This window comes from Triticum urartu, chromosome 7, assembly GCF_003073215.2.
Source record: "Triticum urartu cultivar G1812 chromosome 7, Tu2.1, whole genome shotgun sequence".
NCBI classification, from domain to species: domain Eukaryota; kingdom Viridiplantae; phylum Streptophyta; class Magnoliopsida; order Poales; family Poaceae; genus Triticum; species Triticum urartu.
Window position 1 is genome coordinate 632,462,801 of NC_053028.1, and position 16,739 is coordinate 632,479,539.

At 48.7% G+C, this 16,739-nt stretch overlaps 1 protein-coding gene across 1 annotated transcript; it reads left to right on the forward strand.

The window, feature by feature from the left end:
- The first annotated feature begins 4,568 nt into the window (after nucleotides 1-4,568).
- Nucleotides 4,569-10,973, forward strand: LOC125525870 (peroxidase 39-like). Its single transcript, XM_048690875.1, has 4 exons — nucleotides 4,569-4,869; nucleotides 4,957-5,151; nucleotides 5,250-5,412; nucleotides 10,325-10,973. Exons 1-4 carry the CDS (start codon nucleotides 4,654-4,656, stop codon nucleotides 10,747-10,749), a joined length of 999 nt encoding a protein of 332 aa, XP_048546832.1. The 5' UTR covers nucleotides 4,569-4,653; the 3' UTR covers nucleotides 10,750-10,973.
- Nucleotides 10,974-16,739: the final 5,766 nt, after the last annotated feature.

Here is a 16,739-nt window from a genome sequence, read left to right on the forward strand (position 1 = left end):
AGGAGCAAGCTTCATGCTCGAGCTGTTCTGCGTTTACTGTAAGTTGCTAGCAGTCCTTTTTTCTATGCAGAGTAGCAGATTAGATGTAACATTTGTGCAGTACAAACTGATATTGATAGGGTACCAATGCAATCGAAATGCATCGAGCAAGTGGGCAAAATCACTGTTTTGACCCTTTTGCCTAACTTTAGCATGATTTGACCCCCTTCGAAAATTTAGCACGACCTAACCCTTTTCGCAATTAACAGGTTAATTATTCTTGTCCCTCGGCTGAAATTTAAAACTAATAATTTATTTTGCAAGTAAAACCTACAAAAGTTTGACTTAACACAAACAAATTGTGCCTTGTAAACCTTACCGAAGGGATTAACTTGTACGGAGCATGCAATTTGCTTCTTACATCTATTAGTCATATTTTGCACAACTCGTAGTAGTCATTTTTCAATGAAAAGTTATAAAATAAAAATTGTTACCCATTATTAGTCTAGTTACAAATTTCATAATTATTTAAACAACATTGATAATTTCCAGTAGTTTAAGAATTTTTATTTCGCAGTCAACGCAAAGTTCTACAAATTTAAAAAATTTGGGAGAAAATACTACAACCGTTTGTCCAATGCGCGAACAAATTATTAGGGTGTGTTTTATTGTATTAGATTTGTATGAACAAGTTTGTAAAGTCGGCTGAGGAATAAGATTTTCACTGTCAGCTGAGACAATACTATTCATTTTCCTTTTTGACATCAACTTTACCCATAATTAGTATACATATTTAAAAGCTCGGATTGCCTGATTACAAATAACGGATTATTCTTCGGCACCTTATATTAGTAATAAAATATCATATATCTTATCTGGGGAAGACTTGTATGAGATCTCATATTTAGGTGAGATCGTGAAATCAACCCCGAAAAAACATATTTAGACTTTTTAAAAAAAATCTGAAATTATTTGACAACATTCATGTGGGGATGTCTACAACCCCGAAAACAATCAGCTCAAAACTCGATGTACATTTAGAGATTCAAAAAAAAACAAATTCAAATATGATAGTAGCAGCTTTGGGTGAATAGTACTTACCGAAAAAGGCTTTCGCCCCGCTTTATATATCAAACACCCAGTACAAACACATGCCATCGCAACACACGCACACACCCAAGACAGGATAACGCAGCAACACCAGCCTAACACTACCACTATGAAGAGATGAAGCTACATATGACGAGCCATGTGCTCCAAGGCGGCGCCTTCAGGAAGGGTACGACACCGAAGTGCCGCCATCGCCCGATCCAAGGATCAGAGTTTCCCCTGGAACCGCATGATGGGCAATGAGAGCCGCGACGACGCCTTCAAGAAGGGAACGATCTCCGCCGTCGCCGGTCCGTCCGAAGATAGAGCATGTTTTCACCTCGGCCAACACTCACCGCCACCGAACGCCACACTCCGGCAACCACGCCGCCCACACGGCCATGATGACCGGGCAGCACCAAGGCACGGGCTTTGCCCAAGAGCACCGCGCAACCACCACCAGGGCCGCCGCCTCGGAATCCATGACCTTGACACCACCTCACCCGAGACCTGCCGCAACCCCAACTAAAGAGACGAGCGGAAAGGTCCCACCTTTCGCACCCCTGGGCGACCCCCAGCGCCGAGACCCGATAGGTCGGCCAGAACTGGCATCCATCCGCCATCCTGCTGCCCCGTGCGTGAGGCGAGCTTGGTCCTGCAGCACCGAAAAGGGGACGAGGTCAGTCCTGCTGCACCGTGCGCGACACGAGCTCAGTCCTGCTGCATCGTGCGCGAGACGAGCTCGGTCCTGCAGCACCGGGCGCGAGATGAGCGGTAGACCGCAGCTAGGAGATGACCAGCCCTTTCATGGGAGTAACGCCCGGGCGACGAGGAGATGGGGCGGAGGCCGAGACGGCCCGAACACAGACGAGTCGACGCCGGAGAAGCCGGCCGCCGCCGCGGGCAGATCCGTCAACCATCGTGAAGCCGCCACGACACCGGGAGAGTACCACCGTCAGACCTCCCCACGCCGCGGCCCACGGCCGAAGTAGCGACCACGCCCGGCCACTACCCTACCCACGTCGCCCAGCGAGCTCCAAGCGCCGGAGCCGCCGGGCACGCACCACCGACACCACGCGTCGCCGGCAGGCCCCCAACGCCAGATCCGGCTGGATCCAGCAAGAGACCGGCCGCACGCACACACCCCCCGCGCCTCCACGCCCTTGTCAGGTCCAGCCGATGCCCAGCCACCCCGCCGGAGAGGAAGAACCCCGGATGCATCACCACCACCTTAGAAGGGGCCGTCGGTCACCCCTACAGCCGCCAACCGCCAGCACCCGCCGGATCTGGGCAGGGGGCTCCAGATCCGCCGCCAGCACACCCCCGGGCCTCCAGAGCCCCACGAGGAGGGGGGAGGAGGAGGAGAGGAGGCGACGCCGGCAGGTCACCAGGCAGCGAGGCGGAGGAGGGAAGCCGGAGCAGAGGCAAGCCGGCGCCCGGCGCCACCGAGCAGGGGAGGCCGCCCCGCGACGTTCGCCACCCGCGCTAGGGAGAGAGCCGCCCCGCCGCCGCCTGCGCCACGCGGCCTTTGGCCGGCGACGCCACCGGCGGCGGCAAGGGAGGGGGGAAGGGGCGGAGGGACGGGGGTGGCGGGGCTAGGGTTCCCTCCCAGGGGCGCCCGCGGGAGCGCCTTAGGAGGGGAGGGGCTTCGATCGGTTTATCTGGAGCTTTGTGGCTGATGTGACCGAATCGTGAATAGTACTTTGACACTATTCGTATCTGCTTTTTCTATTTCGTTTCTATTAATGTAAGTTTAATTAGGAACTGAAACTTTTTGAAGTTGCGCATCAAACATTGATGTGTCTCTACAATTTTTTTTGAGAACGAACATAATTTTTTTTGAGAACATTAATCTCACATAATGTGAGATCTTACCCAAGTCCCCCCTATCTTATCCTATCCGTCATACTTAGATTTCGGATCAGAATGTGCTGCCAAAAATCTGTTGTTGTATCCTATAAAACAGATTCAGAAGCGGTTTCGGTCAGAGACGGAGATCGAGTGGTGGCAAAGCTTTCCTCACGGCACGTCGTCGATGGATGCAGGTGGAAGATGACTTCGTCACACTCAAAGATTTGAAAGTATTTTACGAGAAGACTAGGTACGCCTACATGGAGGCTCTCAAATTCTTTTGTTGCCACCGTGTATCGGCGCTAGCTGATTTTCGACAAAAGGAATATATTAATATCGTAGGATACCAATTACATCCAGCCTCTGTAACAACGCAATATCGTAAAGACATTATGGATGCAAACAACCAAAAGACAATAAAAAGAAGAAGAAGAAGAAGAAGAAGAAGAAGAAGAAATAAGATTCCGCAACAGTGATCAATTTGTCGTAGCTGCTGCACGAACCACCACCTAGACAACACATGAAGTCCTAATTCTTCAAAAGTGATGCCTTCAAAAAAGAAATAGTGCAGAAGCACCGTCATCGCCCGATCCTACATCTTAGGTTTTCACCCTGGAGAAGATCTACGCTCTTAAAACAATAACATCAACAAGGTCACTGCCAGGCACAGCCAATTAAGGCCGAATCTTGGGCTTTCACCCTGAAAGCTAAGACTATATACTCCGCCTGTGCTGCCGGCCCCACTCGCCGATGCCGCTGCCACGAGTCACGAATCACCAAGCAAAGTCTTCATCGGCGCGAAGACTCAATCCGCTATTACAAAACCTCAGACCTCAGCCACCATGACATTCTCTGTCAGTGTCTTCATCATGAAAATCTACATACCAACGTGTCCCATACTGTCAACAGACAATGAAACTTCGCGTCACACCCTCCTGAAGCCACTCGGGCTGAAATAGGGGCGCACATGACCTAATCCGATCCAGGAATCTACAGGCGTCAAGCATCCAATGAAGATCTCAAACGGAGCATTCCGGAACTCGTTAATGGCTACATCCATGAAGGTCGGCAACTGGCAGAACACCATCTTAAAGCAAAAAGAACCAAAGGACCGCGCCACCCGCCGGCTCCCAACAGCAGTCCGGAGAACTCAGTGGGCACCACCGCCACCACCCGCGCCACGCGGAGATGAGTAGCTAAGCCACACCGAGCCCTCTGAACCAGACGTCGTGCCACCCTCGCAGCCACAACGACAGTTGTGGTGGCCGGAAAAATCCGAAGCCGCCGCCCAAGCGCCCATCTCCACCGTAAGAACCATGTCGTCCAGGGCCGTCATGGAGCTCCAGCCGGAGATCCCACAAGATGAGAGGGATGGGCCTCCCGCCGTCATCAGTCATGCAAGGAGGATGAGGACCCGCCATCGCCGTCAGCTTCACGGACTTAGACAGGAGGCGTCCTTCGGCAGCGGCTAGGGAGGAGGATCGGAGGAGGAAGGGGCGGCGGCGCGCTCGTGGGATCCGCCCTAGTCGGCCCTCCTGGGAGCGACCCGGAGGCGATCCCTTTTTTTGGCTGCGGCTCACGGCTGTGATAGGTGCGGGTGCGTATAAAAGCAATCCATCCGTCGGTCCAAAACCCGCGGCTCACAAGTCAGAACAGAACATTGCACGGCATCGCTCCCGCGCCACCCGAGAGCATTGTGCTAGCTAGTGAGGGAGGAAGCTAGTGTTGGTGGCAATGGCGGGGGCACCTTTGGTTTTGGTGATGCTCGTGGCCGCGGTTGGTGTCGTCGCAGCGGAGCGGGGCGGCGGGAAGCTGCGGCAGGGGTACTACGAGCAGAGCTGCCCGCGGGCGGAGCAGATCGTGAAGGACTACGTTGAGCGGCAGATACCCCTGGAGCCCTCCGTCGCCGCCACTCTCATCCGCACCCACTTCCACGACTGCTTCGTCAGGGTACGTACGCACGCTCTTTCGTCAGGTGCACCGTCCACGGCGCGTGTTTGTGATGAGTCGTGAACGATCGGAGTGGCACCGGTGCAGGGGTGCGACGCGTCGGTGCTGCTGAACGCGACAACCGGCGGCGGGGAGGCGGAGAAGGACGCGGCGCCCAACCTGACGCTGCGCGGCTTCGACTTCCTGGACCACGTCAAGGCTCTGGTCGAGCAGGAGTGCCCCGGCGTCGTCTCTTGTGCCGACGTCCTCGCGCTCGCATCACGCGACGCCGTCGGAGTCATCGTAAGTGCCCTGATTTCCTATTCTCCCCCACACACACAGCATACACGTCCGGACACACGCGCCTCGGCGGCTGATCGACGATGAGGGAAAAAATGCAGGGCGGGCCGTTCTGGCGTGTGCCGACGGGGCGGCGAGACGGCAGGGTGTCGATCAAGCAGGAGGCGCTGGACCAGCTCCCGGCGCCCACCATGAACTTCACCGACCTCCTCGCCTCCTTCCGCGCCAAGGGCCTCGGCGTCGCCGACCTCGTCTGGCTCTCAGGTAACCGTTACAACTAATTATAAAAAGATTAATTACTACTCCCTCTATTTCAATGGGATGTATATTGGCACGTTTTTGTGTTTCTTCGCTCAATTCAGCATTTCAGCTCGCATATAGTTCATATTGAATTATTCAAGACATCTTTTTTTTCTGAACGGAGGAAATTATTCAAAACGTCTTTTATTTCTGAACAGAGGGAGCACTAAGTATCAGTAGCGGAGTTCATGGCATATCGATTACATTTAGCTACATGTCAGTCAGCTGAACTTCGAATTCGGGATAGTTGATTTTAAATGAAGGAAGAAGGAAGGACCTTATCGGAGAGAAGGAAGGGGCTTGCCGTCATCACCCCATTATCAATCTTAGGATTTAGGGTGAGGGCGGTGGTTGACAGCGGTGGTGGGGCTTCGCCGGAGAAAAAACTCGACACGGGGGAGCCTAGAGGGATGGCTGGGGCGGCGGAAGACGGCGATGGGGCTGGTTCAAGGGAGGGCGGGGCGGCGAGGCAGTCGCAGGAGGGCCGCCGGCCGTGGGCAGCGGGGTTTGGTGGTTAGGGCTGGGTTGGATCAATGGGTGAAAAAGAAAGGAAGAAGAGAAACAATGTCTGTATGAGGTTGAAGACGATTAGCGTCTGTTGGATCTTGATCGAATGGTTGATACAGGAGAAGGCGAATCGACTAAACGTTTTCTTCTTTTCAGGCGATTGACCCGTAGCCGGTCCCTATCGATTCTTGGCACCGACACATGCACGGTGATGGTGACGTGGAGCTTACTAGTGACGCACGAGCACTCCATCACAGATTGGTTGGACATACACGCGATTGACCTGGCTATCGATTATTGGCACTGACACATGCACGTTGATGGTTATGTGGAGCTTACTAGTGACGCACAAGCACTCCATCACAGATGAGTTAGACATGAGTATATAGCAAAAAACAACCACATTACGGGCTATCGTTCCAAAAAAACTACTGCTTTTTTTAATTTTTCAAAAAACTACCACAAAAGTGGTGGGCTGTTCCAAAAAACACTAATGACTAGTTGATTAAAATTTAAGTATATTTATGACAGCTAGGGCCCATCTGTTATGGCCACCTAGCAATAGATCTAACGCCGCCGGTCAAACAGTTTCTTTGACCGTTACCTTACATGGGGGGCCCACATGTAAGCTCCTCTCTCCCCCCTCCCTTGATCTCTCTTCCCTCCCCTGATCTCTATCTCCCGCAGGAACTCTCTCTCCCTCCCGCAAGTCGCACGCCATGGCCGGAGCCTCCCTCGCGCCCGAGTCCGGCGGGATCTGCCGCGGCATCCCGGGGGGCACCCACACCTCCATCCCTCCTCTCTCCTTCTCTCCCTGCTCCATGGACGAGCGCCTCGAGCCGCCTCCCTATGGACATGGACGATGGCGCCGCCGCTCTCCTCTGGCTGATCTCGCACGGGGCAAGGCAAGAGTCGTGGGGCCGTTGCCGGTGCGAGGTCAAAGCCTAGTGTTGGGGCTCCATGCCGAACCGAGCCACGAAAGAGCATGGCGGCCGTCGTCGGAGAAGAAGACCGGCTCCTCCGCTCAATTCCTCGCACGGGAGGTCGATGACAAGCTGGGAGTGGAGCCAGCAGTAGCAGGACGTCGTCGGGTGCGCTCCTCATCATGTATCAGGTGGCGGGGAGTAGAGCCAGCACCAGGACGTCACCGGCCACCTACTGACCGGCGAGCACCACCGCCGCAGGGACCCGATTGCTTTTTCCATAAAAGCTACAGGGACTTGATTGCTTAAAAATGTTTTTGCATGGACCAGATTGCCTTTATTCAAAACTTACAAGGACCAGATTGCTTTTTTACTTTTTTTACAGAGACAGGCATGTGGGCTCCACCTATCATAACAGTCAATCTAACGGTCAAAACTAACGGTGTGGACTTTTATGCCACGTTAGACCTGACGGGTGGGCCAGACATGTCATAATCCCGGTTAAAACTTAACAGCTCGGTCACTTGGGTTTTTTGGAACAGCCCAGCACTTTTGTGGTAGTTTTTTGAAAGATTAAAAAAAATGATAGTTTTTTAGAACGATAGCCTGTAATGTGGTAGTTTTTTGCTATATACTCGGTTAGACATACAGTTGAGTGGGTAGTGAGAAACTGAAAGTCTCTTCCGCTTGCCAGCTCATTTGAGCTCATGATGAATAGTAAAATTCAAAAATATTGAAAACAAATTCGAAAGGTTCTAAGTTTTTTTTTGCGAACTTTGATGATTTTTTTAAGTGTCTTCAAAGTTTCATCATGAAATGACAATCGTGGCAAAAAATAAATCAACACTCTAAAATGCTTTCGAAAATAGCACTTTTGAAACATCGTGTTTTTTGCCATGACTTCCATGAATATCATTCGATAATGAAATTTTGTGACCACTCAAAACATTTGTCAATGTTTGCCACAAAACAAATTCATACTTTTTATTATTACTACCTCCATTCCATAAAGTAGTGTGTATATATTTTTTTGAAAAGTCAAACTTTACAAATTTTTGACCAAATTTATAGAGAAAACTATTTATATCTATAATACCAAATATTTAAAATATGAAACTAAATTTTATGATGAATCTAATGGTATATGTTTGGCATTTTAGATGCAAATATTTTTCTCCATAAACTTGGTCAAAAATTTTGAGATTATCTTTTCAAAAAATCTATATGCATTACATTATGAAATGAAGGGAGTAATATTTTTGGATTTTACTATTCACCCGATCGAGCTCATTGCAGTCCGAGCTCAGAATTACCACACACTAAGTTCGGAACAAAGTCCTTTGCTAGATTCGTGCTTTTTTTAATCAATACATCTGGTAGCTAGCTAGCCGGTAGCTACCAGAGGGAGTGCGAGGTTATGGTGCACGGGCAACATGGTGCCTTTTTTGCAAAACAAATAAAACCATATTTACAAGTTTAAACATAATTAGAAAAACAAAATCTGTGCAAACATGTATGTGTTCACTACACATCCATGAATTTCTTTTCTGGGAAAAATGTTATTTGCAAGCTGTACTTAAAAAAATTCTGGCCCAAAAACAAAAAAAAGGTCCAATTTCATATTTGTCTTTTCTTTGTACGCCACATTTGAAAGTAAAATGTGATGAAATGTGTGTGTGTGTGTGTGTGTGTGTGTGTGTGTGTGTGTGTTTACATTTTTTTTTACGTTGTAGAGTTACTTTTTTGGAAAAGGACCGGGCACCATGATAGCTGTGCACCGTTTGCAATATTCGCTACCAGAGGCTCCTACTTATTACTACCCAGTTCCCACATAACATATTTACATGACAGGACGACCATTGATGGTGTTGTTGCGGTGAAAATTGATAAATATGGCCCTTTTCTTAAACTTTGGCACAAAATGAACCTAATTCATAAAATGGCCCACTCTTGCATGACGCCCAAGGCTAGGGCGTCATTGCTAGATAGCATGGCGCCTGAGCCCCATTTTGTGATTTTTTTTGGATTGGGTTCATTTTTTTGCTAAATTTTTAAAAAAGGCCAGATGTGTGCATTTTCACATTGTTGTTTCCTGAAACAGATGTGTCCAAGATAAAAAGAAAACACAAGTGAACCACAAGCCTGGCCGGCTATGTGCAGTTCTACAAAAGCACCAATAGTACTACGTACCTGTGTTCTATATATAGTTAGAACGTACTGCCTCTAGATTTTTTTTAGATCAAAAATTGCAAATTTTGATTTATTTGATGAGCATATTATTTACATCTAGAATACCGAATTCATACCTTTAGATACAACCATGACATCGTATTTTCATATTTTTTATATGTGGTATTATAGATATTGGTAATTTTATCTCTATACTTGATCAAACTTTATAAAATTTGGCTTTTGGAAAAAGCTATAAGCACTAGATTGTAGAACAGAGGAAATATATGTTAGTGGTTTAAAATTTTGGACGATGTTGATCGGTGGAAGAAGGCGGCGGCAGCCTCGGTGAGTGCGCCGGACCGGCGTGTGACCCAGTCCCGATATGTGGCTAGGATGGGGCATCCGGCATTAGATGTTAGGATTTGATGCGATGTCTGTTTGGTATTAGGCTCGGACATTCGGCACCACTGCATCAAGGGGGTAGGAGTAGCGACAGATGTTGCCTAGATGGTGGCTTCAGGCTTACTGTTGTACTACTTTGTAATGTCTTTTGTGCTTAATAATTAATAAAGTGGCCGTATGCATTGTCCAGATGCAGAGGCCGGGGGTGCATCCTCCTTTTCTAAAAAAAAGCAGACAGACTAATAACAATACACATTGTAGCTCAGCTAGCTCCACGGATTTTATATTTGTTGCACTGCACGGTCATGGATGTTGACACGCGAAGTCGCTAACTACTGGAGTACATATATTTAGCTTGGAACTTTGGGGCATGATCGTAATAAAATGTGAAATGTGTTGGCGATATGTTCATGAACGACATGTAAACAATAGCGGTATAGAGTGTACAAGTACACATGAACCCACAAAGACATCTCGGACTCAACTCTGTCACTGTCTGTTAAGTTTTTAGTTACAAACTTAGGTCATTGATTCACATGTATTCATATATAGTAAACATTAATGGGCAACATGTGATGATTTAGAGACCTGTACGCTACTATCTGTCTGCTAAGAGCATCTACAGACGGTCGGTCCCTTCAAATCCTCCTCAAACGTTCGGTGATAAAAAATAAGTTGCGTGTGTTCTTTAAACTGACACACATCTAATGCAGTTTAGCTAGCTTTAGTACATTCCTGGACATCCTCAAGATTTCCTTGGAAACTTCACAGTCCTACATATGCCATAGCATTGTCGTGTTACTGAACTTTGCAGTTTGCACTTGTTATGTTGTGTTCACCATCTAACCTGAGCATCATGTACCACCACTCAGGGGCGCACACCATCGGCATCTCGCACTGCAACTCCTTCAGCGAGCGGCTATACAACTTCACCGGCCGCAGTGGGCCAGGCGACGCAGACCCATCGTTGGACGCCGAGTATGCGGCCAACCTCCGTCGAACCAATTGCACCACTCCCACGGATAACACCACCATCGTGGAGATGGACCCTGGGAGCTTCCTCACCTTTGACCTCAGCTACTACCACGGCCTGCTCAAGTACCAGGGACTATTCCAGTCCGATGCCGCGCTCATCACCGACGACGCGGCGAGGGCTGACGTCGAGAGCGTGGCCAAGAGCCCGCCAGAGGTGTTCTTCCAGGTGTTCGCGCGGTCCATGATGAGAATGGGCATGATAGAAGTCAAGACCGGCAGTGACGGAGAGATCAGGCGGCATTGTGCCGTGGTCAACAACTAGTGGCATGTCATGCGTCCTTGGTGGCACATGGACGCGTGATTGTGTTTGTATGTTTAGTTACATTTTCTTTTCCATTTTTGTGTATGGGTTTTGCTTATTGTATCTCTTTTATAAGGTGTTTTTTAGTTCTAGTCAGGCGTGCAGGGGGAAGAACAATCTAGGCATCTGGCGGCCGGCTCAAGTTCGTCGCCTAGCTCATCACGAAGAATCACTCACCTTGGTCATTTTTGTTTCCTGGCCTCGCTTGGCATGTAAGGTTTATGGGTGTAAACAACCCAAATACCAGGCCAAAACTGGCGAAGGAGGAAAATAATGACAATCTAAGCACACGATTAAGAGAAAAAAAAAGCTCTGTAAAAATGAGACCTGAGAATGAGCCGCTCTCGTGACGCTAGCTGCGACACCGCCGCCGCTTAGCTCCGCCTCCCGAGCTCCACCTTTCCATGGCCTCATCCTCCCCCCTGCAACCTCACCCCCGCAGTCCCCTCCCCAGCCACTGACCCCCCCTTTCCTCCCCCCCGGTCCTAGTTCCCCTGCAGATCCAGATCCAGGAATGTTCGTTGTTGGTGTTGGGGTTGGAGATGGGGTGTCTCTCTCGCGTTCCCAGGGATGTCCTGGGCTCCTCCCTCGGCTCATGCTGCCACCCCCTCTTTCTCGGCTCCCTTTGGATTTCACGCCGTAGGTAGGGGTCGATGTCTCGCATGCGTCAAGGGAGCAGGTGTGGGTGGAGATTGGGGAGCAGGGTCGCCCAAGGTTGGAGAAGCTGCCTGCCCCGTCCTGCAAGGAGTCCGACCGCTCCCTCGCATTCTAGCAGAGAGCTTACGGACTGTGCTTACGGTGCTTGGCGGAGGAATGAAGGAATTATGCCCTAGAGGCAATAATAAAGTTGCTATTTTATATTTCCTTATTCATGATAAATGTTTATTATTCATGCTAGAATTGTGTTGATCGGAAACCTTAATACATGTGTGATTACATAGACAAACACTATGTCCCTAGTGACCCTCTACTTGACTAGCTCGTTGATCAAAGATGGTTAAAGTTTCCTAACCATGGACATGAGTTGTCATTTGATAACGGGATCACATCATTAGGAGAATGATGTGATGGACATGACCCATCCGTTAGCTTAGTATATTGATCGTTCAGTTTTATTGCTATTGCTTTCTTCATGTCAAATACATATTCCTTGGACTATGATATTATGCAACTCCCGGATACCAGAGGAACACCTTGTGTGCTATCAAATGTCACAACGTAACTGGGTGATTATAAAGATGCTCTACAGGTATCTCTGAAGGTGTTTGTTGGGTTGGCATAGATCAAGATTAGGATTTGTCACTCCGAGTATCGGAGATGTATCTCCGGGCCTTCTCGGTAATGCACATCATAAGAAGCCTTGCAAGAAAAGTGAATAATGATTTAGTTACAAGGTGATGTATTACGGAACGAGTAAAGAGACTTGCCAGTAACGAGATTGAACTAGGTATGTGATACCGACGATCGAATCTCGGGCAAGTAACATACCGATGACAAAGGGAATAACGTATGTTGTCATAATGGTTCGACCGATAAAGATCTTCGTAGAATATGTAGGAGCCAATATGAGCATCCAGGTTCCGCTATTGGTTATTGACCGAAGAGGTGTCTCGGTCATGTCTACATAGTTCTCGAACCCGTAGGGTCCGCACGCTTAACGTTTGATGACGATTTAATATTATATGAGCTATGTGATTTGGTGACCGAATGTTTTTTGGAGTCCCATATAAGATCACGGACATGACGAGGAGTCTCGAAATGGTCGAGAGGTAAAGATTGATATATAGGATGATAATATTCGGACACCGAAAGTGTTTTGAAATGTATCCGATATTTATCGGAGTACCGGGGGGGGGGGGGGGGGGGGGGGGGGGTTACCGGAACCCCCGGGGGGCGATATGGGCCATATGGGCCATAAGAGAGGAGCACGCCAGCCCACAAGGGGTGGCCTGCCCCCCTTAGACAGGAGGCCGAACTGGAGAAGGAATAAAGGGGGTTCGCCCCCCCCCCCATTTCCTTTCTCTCTTCCCCTTCCCTTTTCTCTCCGATGAAATATGGTAAGGGGGGCAGGCCTACTTGGGGCGCCCCATGGCTGCCTCTCCTTCCCTCCCACCTATATATATGTGGGCAGGGGGCGCCTAGAACACACGACAACAATCGTTAGCCGTGTGCGGCGCCCCCCTCCATAGTTTACACCCCGGTCATAGTTTTGCGGTGTTTAGGCGAAGCCCTGCGAGAAACACTTCACCATCACCATCACCACGCCGTCGTGCTGACGGAACTCATCTACTTCCTCGACACCTTGCTGGGTCAAGAAGGCGAGGGACGTCATCGCGCTGAACGTGTGCTGAACTCGGAGGTGTCTTACGTTTGGTGCTTGATTGGTCGGAGCTAGAAGAAGTTCGACTACATCAACTGCGTTGTCAAACGCTTCCGCTTTCGGTCTACGAGGGTACGTAGACACACTCTCCCCCTCTCGTTGCTATGCATCTCCTAGATAAATCTTGCGTAAGTGTAGGGATTTTTTTGAAATTGCATGCTACGTTTTCCAACAAGGACCACTTCGTCGCCGGCTGCCGCGGGCCTGTCACCTGCCTGGCCTGCGGCCTCCCTGGCCATTGCGAGCGTCAATGTCCGGACCGCCTTCCTGCCACTCAAGGTCGTCCCTGGCACTCCCGGTCGCCATCGGCTGCTCCTCTCCTCTCCAGCCGCCCGTCCCAAGCTTCTCCACAACGGTTGCAGTGCTCTCGGGCCTCCGTTGTTGCCCTTCCAGTAGCAATCGAGCAGGAGGCTCCTGATCGCATTCACGGTGATCCCAGCAAGGCCTCCGCTGGTTTGGAGATGTTGCAACCTCTCTTAGCTGAGCAGGCAGAGGCTGTGAGAGCTGGGCTCCAAGTCTTCACTGCCTCTCGTTTGGAGGAGATGGTCCAGGTCCAACTTCAGCCCCTTCGTGACATGGTGACCGCTTTGTAGGTTTGGAAGGCTCTGGTCGAGGGCTTGTTGGAGCGTATGGAAGAGGTCGTTGGCAGCTTAGCTTCTTCGTAGGCCATGTTTCGATCTCCTAAGTGTCCTGTTCGAAGGGTTGTTGAGAGTGATGTTGGTTGTAAGGATGGCTTGAAGCTCGATGTAGCTGGTTGCCCAACTAAGCCCCGGTGTGGGTGTGAGGAACTGGTGCCTCTCACTGCCGGTGGTGGTAAGGATATCATTGAAGCCGTTTTGGCCGGTTGCTCAGGTAGCTCTGCCAATTAGCTTGGATGTGGAGGTGCCTCCCTTGGCCTCCTCTCCGGATATGCAAGCTTCAGGTGATGCTAGCATCATGATGTCTTCTGAGCCCAAGGAGCCGCTTGGTGGCATTGGCGTGCCTCAAGCCCGACATCTTCTACCTTGCTGGATGAGTTCCTGAGCAGTTTCAGTTGCACTACGCTGCATTCCTTGCTCCAAGCATCAATTCTTGTGCAAGGTGACGGGAGCTATACTTCCTGTTCCAAGAGGCGCAATGGGCGCTCGGATAAGAAGAACCAAAATTGCAACATCCCTGCTGCGAAGCACACTGAATATAGGTTGGCAGAGGCTTATGGGGATTTGCCGAACGCCACAACATCTAAGAAAGCCACCAAGGAGGATGTGGAAGATAAGATACAATCTTACCTGCGGATGTACAAGAAGCCGCTCACACCGATGGCGATGCAGACTATTCGGGCGTTGGTAGAGGTTAATGTTTGATCGCTCTTCTCAGGAGGTTAGGCGCAAGTGTTCATGTTGTGGGCATGTCCTTGAGGTTGAATTGGTTGGGTATGAGGTGCTAACAATCGTCTTGGGCCTAGGTACCCTTGTATCTGGCTCAGACGATGTTCCTTGATTGATGAGGGTGTGTGTGTGGTCTTTACCGGTTTTCCATAATTAACCATGTCTTGTTTGGTTTTTAGGTCTGGTTTTCCTCATTATAACTGGACCAACTCTCTTCTTCTTAACTGCAATGCGGGAGCTCCCCGCCATCTGATGAGGTTTCGTCAAAAAAATTTATGCTGGCATTGGATGGAAAAACAACAATCCAAGCGTGCCCTAATGATGTCGAAGTGACCGGATTTTCACTATATCAGCTGGACAACCTCACACACGAGGTGCCACCAGCAGAAAACTAAAAACGACGCCAAATCCATGAACACTACTCGACCAGCAAACGTAAACACCATCAGAGAGAAATAGAGTTAAGCCTACAGGCAACATGGTTCTGACCACTTATTACTAACAGGAAACTCTAAACTATCAGAAATTCATACTCCATCCGTTCCAAAATAACTGAAGTTTTACTATTGCCAAACCTTTTTAAGTTTGACCAAGTCTATATAAAATTATATTAACACCTACAAAACCGAAATTAGTTCATTATATTCATTGCTACATATGTTTTCATGTTATATATATTTGATATCACAGATTTTTCTAAAGACTTGGTATCATATGAAAATCTTAAAACTTCACTTATTTTGGAACCGTGGGAGTACATTGTTTTTCTTCTCCTCAACATTTTCCCAACTTGTATCTCCTTTCAATCTCCATCAGCCACTCCTACCCCAACATCATTTACCTGAAGGATCGCAGGTCTCCAGCCGAGAAGTGGCCCACCTAGCCTTGACAGATATTCGCTTGCACAAATCTAGTTGCTTTCCCATTTGCGAGTAGTCTGCATGCCGCTGCCGTTGGGAGACTACCTTGTCTCCCGACTCATATAGGAAATAGCCTGGTGTAAATCATTTTTAACACCCTCTCTTCTTCTAATTATTGAAAGGCAGCGCTCCTACCAGTTTCTTAGGAAAAAAAACATATTATAGGGTTACACGAGTATATAAAGGAGCTAGCCTACAAATCTAACCTACCCTAACACGACTCAGATGATTGTTGCAGTCCAAGATGTACATGGACTCTCCATCGTGGTTAATTCCAACAAACAAGCAGCAAAACTCTTCAGAGGTGAATGCTACTAATATTATATCACAACTGACAGGTATCATTCGTAGGGCAGCAAAATGTCCCGAGAGAAAGGCAGAACAGCCCATATTATCACATGTATTTGATATCCATCTATTGTGGACTTTGTGAACTTGCTATATGTTGAAAACTGAACCGAAATTTTTGCAATATCCATCTATATTCATGTCTTTGTTTCTGCCGTAGTTTGGTCTAGTGTTGTCTACAAAGTTATGTCGTTGTGCAACAACTTCAGATGAAGTGTGATGAATGAATAGGTGAGATCTGAATTCGTGTCTAATTCGTGTCAGAATCATCGTAATGATGATGTTTTATTCGACACTAGTAGAAAAAGGGTCATTTGTCCCGGTTCGTAAGGGCCTTTTGTCCCGGTTTGGGAACCGGGAGTAAAAGGTCGTTACTAATGCCCTTGGCCTTTAGTCCCGGTTCTTACACGAACCAGGACAGATGGGCCTCCACGTGGCCGGTGCGGCGAGCCCAGGCAGGAGGCCCTTTGTTCCCGGTTGGTGGCACCAACCGGGACCAATAGGCATCCACGCGTCAGCTGTTCAGGGGCTAGGGTTTTTATTTTTTTCTGAAGGGGGGGGGGGGTTTGGGGGTTTTGTATGGTTAATTAAGGTGTTTCATATATTGTGTTAGGTAGCTAATTAATTAATAGAGAGAAGTGTCCTCTCTTATCTCCGTGCTTGGTCAACGCTACATACTATACGTATAGAGAGCACTCGACACGCTAGCTAGTAAGCAAAAATGAAGGAAACAGAGAGAAGTGATATCGACCTCTCCTTCTCCGAGAGATTGGTCGAACAACAAGTTTTCGTATATCTATCCGACGCTAATGGCTACATATATACAATATAAGATCTCTTACAATATAATCCCCTAATTATATATGAACACAGGGTCCACATAGTATTCTCCGTCTTTATCGATCACGTGGTCAAGAAAGAATGCCGCCAATTCCT

What these genes read in the sequence shown, in the direction of transcription:
- LOC125525870 (XM_048690875.1), top strand. Translation starts at nt 4,654, where the DNA reads ATGGCGGGGGCACCTTTGGTTTTGGTGATGCTCGTGGCCGCGGTTGGT. An exon ending in GCGACGCCGTCGGAGTCATC is followed by an intron (nt 5,152 to 5,249) that starts GTAAGTGCCCTG and finishes GAAAAAATGCAG; the next exon opens with GGCGGGCCGTTCTGGCGTGT. An exon ending in CGACCTCGTCTGGCTCTCAG is followed by an intron (nt 5,413 to 10,324) that starts GTAACCGTTACA and finishes ACCACCACTCAG; the next exon opens with GGGCGCACACCATCGGCATC.